The sequence below is a fragment of the Vicia villosa genome, linkage group LG5 (assembly GCF_029867415.1).
Source record: "Vicia villosa cultivar HV-30 ecotype Madison, WI linkage group LG5, Vvil1.0, whole genome shotgun sequence".
NCBI lineage: Eukaryota > Viridiplantae > Streptophyta > Magnoliopsida > Fabales > Fabaceae > Vicia > Vicia villosa.
In genome coordinates this window covers 131,229,238-131,239,827 of record NC_081184.1, presented here as the reverse complement: position 1 = coordinate 131,239,827, position 10,590 = coordinate 131,229,238, and the positions used below count along the sequence as shown (strand labels likewise).

Here is a 10,590-nt window from a genome sequence, read left to right as displayed (position 1 = left end):
CATGACATGCCTGCTGTAACACCCCATTCCCCATCGTTATATTTAAATAAATAATCAAAGTAATTAAATTTCAAACAACATCAAATGGGATGCTACATTCAAAACAACATCATTCAAGTGCTCACATTTTTGAACAAATAGATACATAACACTATTAACTTGGATGAATCAAATATGACACAATTAACTTTCCAAAAACAACTTTAATTAAGCAGCGGAATTCATCACGATTCAACTTTTTAAAACATCATAACATCTTAATCCAACATAATTGACATCAAGACGAGAAAATACTTCAACGACAATTTAAAGATCCAACAATAAGATAAATAGAAAAACGATTGGTGTTCACCCCCCGAGTGTTATGTATCAGAGCAACGACACCGACTCGAACTACCGAAGGTATTTAACCTTCATTCCTGATTACCTGCACGTTACCAACATAGGGGTAACATTCAAACAAAAGGGATGAGATATCTTACAATATAAAGGAATGCGTGATAAATAATATAAGAGATATAAATCATACATAATTTCACCAGTTCATACCATACTAACATCATTCGTCATTCAATCACACATTGTTAATCATTTACATCATTTAATCCATCAATCAGACCAAAATCATAAGTATGCAATGCAACCGACTCCATAATATGCATGTGGTACCCAAGGCATCAACCCACATCACTTTGCCAATTTTGGGCATAATCGAGCCAAGCTTACATCACTTTGCCAATCTAGGCCACGTCATCGTCATAATCAATGCAACTATGCAACATCTATATGAGACACATAATGATGCAACACAATTAATCATTCATGTCACTTTGCCAATCTAGGTCACGTCATCGTCATATCAATCACAACAACATCACAACGAATAATAAGACATAAGCCTACACAATAATCCCTGTCATTTCAAGTCCTCAACAATAATCACAACACAGTAATATATTCTAACAGTATGGAATTATCATTCCAACAACATTCTCATGTTATCATCAAAATCATCGCATTATACACAACACTGACACGCGAAATATTAATTAACAGTAGAAAATATTAATTTAATAATCTCAAAATTTAAATCATGTTAAAGATAATATTTTTAGCTTTCCAACGGTCCAAACGGTACTTAAATCGGACTTACGGATCAAAAGTTATGAATTATTTAAAAAAAAAATTTTGAAAAATTATCAGGTGTAACCGGTTCTTGCAGGGACGTTACCCGGTTACGCGTTTACGTAACTCTATTCGCTATTTTCAAAACACGCCTGTAATCGGTTACAGCAGAGCTGTTACCCAGTTACAGGACCAAAAACTCTCAGTTTTCTCTATTTTCCCACGCTGTAATCGGTTACAGCAGGGCTTTTACCCGGTTACAGCGTACCCAATAGAAAAAAATACCTGTTGTTGACAACAATTCTCTCTATTCCATCCATCCCAATTCATACCAATTCATTGCATCTTTTAAATCATAATTTTACAGGTCTAATATCAGTACCCTATGGCTATCCAATTACACATATCAATTTCATCAATTATACACAAATCACACACTAATTCATAACATTCACCAACACTTCAAACATTCAAATGTTACACAAACATGAGTATAAAATTATGAACACCTAACCTCTACCTTACTCATCATCATGCCAACCCTTAGAAAGTAAGAACCCCACCCTTACCTTAGTAATTTCTTCAAAAATCTCTTTAGCAATTGAGGTCCCCCTTTAGCCCTAACTCTCTCTTCTCTTCAGCTTCTACGTTCTTTCACAAAATGCTAATTCTCCTCCTTTCTAAATTTTTCTTTTGTTTTATTATTCTTACTATCTTCTAATTTTTACTAATTTTTACTAATGAGCTTTACCTCACACCCCCACAAATGCTACTACTAACTCTATGTTAGGCTCAAATGTTAATAACCTCATTATACTAATTAATTAATTAATTAATTTCAATAAAATAATATAAACTCCAATAATTCCCAACCACTTCTTAATTCTTTGAAAAATTCAAAAAAGCATAATTTAAATAATTAACAAAATATTTAGGGCGTTACACCTGCTCGGGAGCTTGAAAGTGGTCTTGCTCGGGCCACATACCTGTTTGAGAGATTTGTGGATTCGCCAGGTTTAGCCAAGAGTGATTCTCGAGCAGGTGTGGGCTTGTGAGAGCAGTAGCTCGATTGAGCCTTTTTCTTGGTTAGGCTGGATTTGGAACTATATTTGGGTCAAACATCGACTCAGTCCAGAACAAAATTTAAGTTTAACAATATTAACTTATTTTAGAATAAGATAATAATAAAACATAACATAGTATTAATATTTTTTTTATGGATACTCAACTAAATTTAAAATACACTTTTGTTCAAAAATAAATATAAAAAAATAAACCTTAAAAGTAAATTCATTATACCATAAATAAAATTTCATTATATCTATGCGAATTTATTCACAAATATTTTCCACTAACTCTCTTTATAAGTAAGAGCAACATATAATAATTTCAGCAATAAAACATAAAATAGAATTAAAATAGAGTTAATTAAGATGCAAGGGATTAACGTGAGAAATTATCCTGTATTGGAATTCATTTCATACAAATGTATTTACTTATAAGAAGCCAAAACTTTATTATACAAGAAATTAAAAATGATACAAATCGTTTATTTTTTATAAAGTCAAAACTGTATATTATACAAAATAAAAAAATAAAAAAATAATTACACAATTGAGGATAAGAGAGCAGTCGCTATAAGTTTCCATAGCAGCAAGGCAGACAACATCTTTGTAAACATTTCTGAAAACTTAAAGTATCTGATGATTTTGATGATGCCCTCAGGACAGACAATACTTACAAGCAAATACTTTGCAGTTTATACAGTAAATATTCAACTTATTCCTTGGATTCAAATGAGAAGATCACGGTTCAAAGAACTTTTTCCAAAAAATCGTCAAGCCACCTTGGCGAGTGAACTTCATTTTGATTTCATGGATACAGTAAATTTAAGCACCATAATCAAAACTCATGTGATTCACTGCTAAGTTGTGTGCTAATTTGTGACTTTGTGAGCTAATCATAGGTTCGTAAGTTCACTTAGAGAAGTTGTAAAAGATCATTGCAAGTCTCTATTGCGTCTCATGAAATGTAACATGAAAGCATAGATGGAAATTGGAAATTGAGTTATATTATCGTTTTGTTGTACAAAGAAAAGCTAGGGAGATAGTGAAAGCTGAGAGGGACTTAGGGAGCTTGGTGGGGCAAAGTGTTTGGTTCAGTTTCAACGTGTCCTTAGCAGCATAAAATGTCTAAAACACAACTCAAAAGTAATTTTATGTGAAAAATATTTAACATTGTTTAGTATTAGCAAGAACTTATACTTGCATAGGCACGAAGATAAATGTGTATCCTTTTTCTAATGTGGAGTACTTACACTCAAAAAGTGTACAAAAATTTATAGCATCTTCAGTAGAATTAACTAATAGGTTCTATATGAGAAAGATCTGACTGATAACACCATGAAGACTAAAAAGTAGAAACAAAGTACTAGACACAATCCATAAGATTTACTCACAAACTACTTAATCACTTGAACCACAAAAAAAAGAGAAAAAGAAAAGGTTTTCAGACAAAGAACATCATGTTTTCCGTATTAGGATGCAATTCGGAAAACAGCTCATCATTTCTGTTTGCTGACTTCTTAGCTTCATAGTATAGTCTTCCTCTATATGCAGCAAGGTCGGCATAGTACACTGGAGGGACTAAAGATACAGGTTTTGTGCACCTTGCAAAGGTAAAGCATAGATTATATATCAGTTTCTGCAAATCATCAGAACTAAACTTGTTCTCATCCCACAACACATGGTAGTGTGTTGGTTTGCTTGTACCTAGGCTTCCATTGTGACTACAAAGGTAAAAATCAAATTCAAAAGGATGTACCACATCTGTGTCTACAACGGTTCCAGGGAACACGTTGCCAGTACAAACCCCATTCGCACTCACAGGAAACAATCGAGTTTGATGTCGCTTTTGAGCTACAATAAGAGTGATACTTGGAGAGTAATTTATACTCTCAAATGCAGTCTTCAAATCTTTCAACTCCTCTGTAAGAACCATGTAAAACTGGCTTTCACTGACCCCATCTCGAAAGATAACAATTTTTTCGGGCCTGGCTTTGTTTAACTTTGCATAATGTGTAACAAGGTCAAGGCAAACCCTTCCAAAATGCAAAATTTTCTCCATTCGACGCTCTTGAGCAAAAACTCGTGCTGCATAGCGATTTGCAGCTGGCCAGTTAATTGTGGCAACCACCGCCGCAATTGATGGACTTTCTATATCCTGAGAACCTGGATGATTGACATCAGCCCCTATGAACATAACATGCCTGTCATTCTCAAAGTGTGGGATCCTATTAAGGAGCTCTACATTACTGCCTCCAATTTTCGCATTGATTTTTAGAGCAAGATTTGTTAAATACTGGTCTTTCCCTTTATTAGGATTGCTTTTATTAGATAAGCAGCATTGTGTCACTATGCCAACCTTGGTCTCAGCAATCCACTTGAGGCGCTTGTAACCTTCAACCCTTTTGTCCATCACACAAAGAAGAAACTGCAGCCGCTGTTGACTTATTCGCTCAAGTAATTTAGACAGTGAATTGTAATCCCCAAGTTGCTTCATTTCAGATTCCTCATACAAAATAGGATCCTTCATGTCAATAGCCAACTTCTTGTACTTTTCCTTAAGATCTTTTACAAACTGACCACGATTAAATTTGTGGATAGATCCCTTGCTGGTAAAATCAAGGATACCCCAATGCTCAACAGGTTTTCCATCTACCATTGACTTTCCGACTAAATTCCAATGACATTTCTCCAGACTCAGATTCACAGTACCACTCTTTCCATTTGGATCACCTAACTTCAATATTGGAGGCGCAATTACACGTCCGGTCACATTTGTCATGGAAGGTATGACATCCATTCCAAAATTCTGAAGAATATCACCGCTGTCAAAAAAAATTCTGTTAGGCATCTGATTATAAAGATCACAAAGTATAAGTTCAAAAATGACTGTAAATTGTAATATAACTATATTACCTGCGCGGTCCAACAGGGGACGTCATCATCAATTCTATTGAAGATTTTCTATCCTTTGGACTAGCCAAGGACATGTTTTTCAGCTTCGTGGAAGCAAAGAGATCCAGACTGTCTGTGGGATATCTCTGACCTTCAACCAAGACGCAGAGCTCCATAGGCATATAATTAGCCTTGTTGCCCCCGAAAACCAATGCAGGAATATCTGTGTTTTTTATATGAAAGGAGTGTTTTTCTCTAAAGTAGTCAGTAAGATATTTTCTGCTAGGGGGGTTTTGGCCCTCTTGGTCCACACAAAGGAAAGTGATATCGCGTGTTTTTTCACGTGTTAACCCTGTAATGGTGTACTTTTGTTTGGTGAATCTGTGAATGACATTCACTTTCAATCCAACGAGTTCCTTCTCGACAACTTTCCTAAATTTCTCAAACTGATTCAAATTGAAATTATTGATACGCTCAACGAGGAAATCTAGGACTGGCATTTTCTTTGAAAAAGGCAAAACTGAATAGTCAAGACACAAAGATAAACCTTGAGCTGTGGTCTTGAGACTATGATGAAACCCTCCAATTGCAATTACTCCCCGTGTGAGATCCATCTCTTTCAGGGTAGGATTAGTGGGGAAAAAACGTCGTCCTAAAGCAATTGTGCGTCTTGTTGGATTCTCTTTTACCACCAAGTCCATTCCCTGTAAAATATCCCTTGGAATGGAATACGCTCCGCCCCTAATGTAATCTCTCAACATGCGAAGCTCGAGTTTGTTCACCAGCTTTATAGTAACTGTATAAGAAACAGTTCTTTCGCCTTCTCCTCTTGAGACTTCGACAGTAAGAGTTTCTTCAGGCAATTCACTAGCACTATAGATGTTCGATCCTCCATCATAAGCAGTCATCAACAAAAGCGGTCTCTCAGTAAGCAATTTGTTTCTGATTAAAGATAACTCAAACTTGGAAATCTTCTTTGGAGGAGAAAAATTATTTCTGGGCGGCAAAGTAGGTTTCACATCGACATCGTAGTGCATGATAGTTTTTTCTGGTTCGTAGGTAACCGGAAAATGATTCACATGAAGTTTGCATTTGCGAATATACTCTGTCCCGCCCTTGTCAGGCCGGCGTATGGGTCTAGTTGTTGGACTTTCCTCTGGCTGCTCTTTTACTTTCAGAGATCCAATATCTGCAAAGTAAATCGTCTTCCCTCATTCGATATAATCATATATAAGTTGATATTTTGACAATTTCTATGCACTATTTGCCTCATCAATATTGTAATTTTGTAGTGAAATTTTATAGAAATCAATTTGTATCAAATGTAAAATTATTTATAACATGCATTAGGGTACTGAAGTGAAACAAGAAAATGAAAATTTTCTCTTAGAAAAAAGATCAAACACCTGGAAGTGGATGAGTTTGGACTTGAGGTTGAAGATTGGTGTGCTTAGTGATATTAGGCCTTCGCGACCAACAGTTTTGTGGTTGAGGTTGTAACCCTCCGGCTCCACCACCATCAGCACCGGTTTCTTCTGGCTGATGAAACTCTCTTCCACTACCGCGACCACCGGCACTAGTTTCTTGTTGCTGATGAAACTGCCTTCCTCTGCCACCACCACCGGAACTGGTTTCTTGATGCTGATGAAACTCTCTTCCCCTTCCTCTGCCACCACCATTACCGGCGCTGGTTTCTTGACGCTGATAAAAATCTCTTGCTCTTCCTCTGCCACCACCATTACCGGCACCGGTTTCTTGATGCTGGTAAAAATCTCTTGCTCTTCCTCTGCCACCGCCATTACCGGTACCGGTTTCTTGATGCTGGTAAAAATCCCTTCCTCTTCCTCTGCCACCGCCATTACCGGCACCGGTTTCTTGATGCTGGTAAAACTCCCTTCCTCTTCCTCTGCCACCGCCATTACCGGCACCGGTTTCTTGATGCTGGTAAAAATCTCTTGCTCTTCCTCTGCCACCGCCATTACCGGTACCGGTTTCTTGATGCTGGTAAAAATCCCTTCCTCTTCTTCTGCCACCGCCATTACCGGCACCGGTTTCTTGATGCTGGTAAAACTCCCTTCCTCTTCCTCTGCCACCGCCATTACCGGCACCGGTTTCTTGATGATGGTAAAACTCCCTTCCTCTTCCTCTGCCACCACCACCGGCACTTGATTGCTGATGAAACTCTCTTCCTCTGCCACGACCATGACCGCCACCGCCACGGTTACTGTTACGGCCAGCGGTGGTGTTTCTATAACCGTCTCTTTCCATTGGGATGAAATTAGAAATTGGAGTAAATCGGAGCAAAAACGAAAAATAAATGAATGTAACGACTTCGTAACTGCAACAATCTGAAGTAGTTTATTTATAGATACATACAACAGTGTTAGAATTTTTCGGCCAAAATAACTGTCTAGAAGTTACTGAAATAAAAAATAGCTACTCCCTCCATTTTATATTTGAATATTATTATACACAATTGAAAATAATTAATTATTAAAAAAAACTAATTCTAACTTTCAATCATACATAATATTCACATACACATGTCAAAAATTCAAATATACAAATAATTTCAAGTGAAATCAAAATTAAAAAAAATCATCATTATCTTTTTTATGCATATGTATTTAAAAAAACAAGCAGACAGTCCCGTGCTCATATGGAGGCTAGTATAAATAAGAAATAATATCAATTACATAGAATATTATTCTATTGTTTATTTATTATCTTATTTTGTATTTTGGTGTATGGATGCCACTTCTATAAAACGTATAGTTAGTAAAAAATTAAAAATTAATATTATAATTAGTCATATATCTATATACTATTATTGGTTTACTATGGATCTTTCAGAAGAAACTTAAAACAGACCATTAATATTTTTTATTAAAACAATTGATCTTAGAATGATAATAAATAAAAGAGTGTTATTTATGACATTAACTTTGTTTGTATGATAGATAGGGACTAATTTTATATGTTGGTTACATAAAAGGTGCAAGCACACCTTCTATATGCAATATAGATTATACTTCATCATTTTTTTTATCAAAATTTTTACATTTGTCATGTCATATTAGTTTTTTAAAATTAAAATTGTTTTTTATTTAAATATATGGTTGTGATTGATTGACAGTGTAAAAATATTTTACAGTGTAAAAATATTTTACACCGTCCGTGTATATCCATTTTTCTCTAAAATATTTGATATCTCAACCAATTCTAGATTTGTGTAAAATAAGTATATTTAAGATTTTTTTAATCATTATCAGAGATCATATACTATTCATATGTAAAATGATGTGATTATAAAATTGATCGAAAAAATACTACTTTAAGTTTTGCGACTCACCAATTTCTTGATGCTCAAAGAAACAACTAAGTGTGACTCTTTCCTCATGTTTATCGAAGTACATATGAGGATCTTATGGTATATGTCAATCCATATGGATGGAATAATCCCTAAAGGAGTTGAAGATTGCAGTCATGAAATTAATCAAACTCTAAAATATAACAAGTTAGTTATCAATCTAGCAAAAAAAACAATGTTTTGCATAACCGGATCAAATATATCGAGGTAAGGTTTATTTTTGAAGGAGCAATCAATCAAAGAAAATTAAATGTTACACAATAACATACAAATGCACAAGTTGCAAATATGTTAACCAAAGAGTTAAGAAATTGATTGAGAGTGTTTGCTATCAAATGAATGACATATGATTAATTTTAGAGAGCACGCGGTTAGTTAATTCAATTTAAAAAGTTAGTTATAAGATTAGTTGGTAGTTTTTTTTTTTGACACAAAAGATTAGTTGGTAGTTAAAACCAACTTTTAGTAACTTTGTATGTTAGTTAGTCCTTGTGCTAAAAGGTACAAACACAATTTGTATAATCAATCGGTGCATTATATATTATAGTTCTTCATTTTCTCCACTCAATTTTTATCTTTATTTCTTTTATTCTTATTTCTTATATTTCTCATAGAGCAAGCAACTTCTTGCTCTAACATATTTGTCACTTAAGTTTAACTATTTAAATTCAATTTATAATATTTTAATAATTTAAATATTAAAATTATTTATCACGTAAAGTTTCATTATTTAAATTCAATTTATATTATTATTATTATTATTATAATAATAATTTAAATATTAAAAATGTATTAATAATAAATATTCATTTATTTTTCTATGAAAAATTCCTAAAAAGGTATTTAAGATTTATCCATTTTCTCTGTTTATTTATTTTTTATAAAACCTTCTACTTCCTTCTTCTCAATACTTCAAACCACGCATGAACTCTCAAATATCTGTATAAACTTTTTGGACTTATTTGTTTAAATATTTTAAGAGTACAAAAAAAATAAGATTATTTATGGTGTAATTTGTGAGGAACCTAATACCGTTAATGCATATAAATTTAACAAAACATATAGACGTGATATGATAGAAAAAAATTGAATTACTTCAAATAATATTAAAAAAATATTAAAATTATGTTTGGATGAAACATGAGGAAAAATAACTTTTTTGAAAAAATTTAAAATGAATTGATGAAAATTTATTGTTTGGATAGAAAATATAAGAAATTGTTATAATGATATAAATTTTTGAAGTATTTTATTTAATTTAAATTTAAAGAATTTCAAATGATATAGAATAATAAATAATTTGAAATTGTTTCTTCACTCTATATAAGGTTATTACCATTTTTGACATCTGTCATATCGGCGACTTTTGGTTTACCTCCCTGTAATTTTATTTTTTTTGTAAAACTAACATTGTCATATAAAGATTCTGTCAATTTAAACCTTGGCAAGAAAATAACTAATCTTGCCATATGAATATTATGTCAAATTAAAGCTTGGCAGAAAATAACTACTCTTGTCATACGAAGATTCTGTCAATTTAAACCTTGGCAGAAAATGACACAGACAACATGCTTATGTGGCATGCTTAGTGGCACTTTTTTTTTATTTTTTTTTATTTTAACTAAGCTGACATGGCTTTATTATTTTTATTTTGAATAATTTTAAATGTCACGTTGGTTTTTAGTTTATTATTATTTTAAGTTTTAAAAATTTAAAAGATTTAAAATTATATTGTAATAAATTGAAATTAATTTTAAATATATTGTATATATTTTAATAAATAATCTATAATTAATTTTTACTATATAATAGTTTATAACATATAATATATATTTGAATAAATAAAATGAAATTAATTTTTGACATATATTATACTAATTGTTTGACTGTATATTAATTTCACTTTTATAGTTTGACATATAATACTAATTGTTAACATATTATACTAATTGTTTGACAAATTAATTTTTGCATATTTATTTGTTTGACATATTATACTAATTGTATATTAATTTTAATATATAGTTTAACTGCATGGGACATTGAGGGAGGGAGTGAGTTCAACATCCATCTTTACATAAAATTTGAAATTTCACATCTTTTAAATTTTTAAAATTTAAAATATAATAAATTAAA

General features: G+C 32.6%; 1 protein-coding gene across 1 annotated transcript; it reads right to left on the bottom strand.

Moving 5' to 3' along the window:
• Positions 1-3,478: 3,478 nt before the first annotated feature.
• LOC131602512 (protein argonaute 2-like) lies at positions 3,479-7,609 on the bottom strand. Its single transcript, XM_058874644.1, has 3 exons — positions 6,491-7,609; positions 5,106-6,273; positions 3,479-5,014 (listed from the first exon to the last, which is right to left on the bottom strand). The coding sequence occupies exons 1-3, from the start codon at positions 7,350-7,352 to the stop codon at positions 3,634-3,636; spliced, it is 3,411 nt and encodes a 1,136-aa protein (XP_058730627.1). The 5' UTR covers positions 7,353-7,609; the 3' UTR covers positions 3,479-3,633.
• Positions 7,610-10,590: the final 2,981 nt, after the last annotated feature.

Coding starts and splice junctions, on each gene's coding strand:
- LOC131602512 (XM_058874644.1), bottom strand. CDS start 7,352: ATGGAAAGAGACGGTTATAGAAACACCACCGCTGGCCGTAACAGTAAC. Junction 6,274..6,490: donor CCAAACTCATCCACTTCCAG/GTGTTTGATCTT, acceptor TTTACTTTGCAG/ATATTGGATCTCTGAAAGTA. Junction 5,015..5,105: donor TCCCCTGTTGGACCGCGCAG/GTAATATAGTTA, acceptor TTTTTTTGACAG/CGGTGATATTCTTCAGAATT.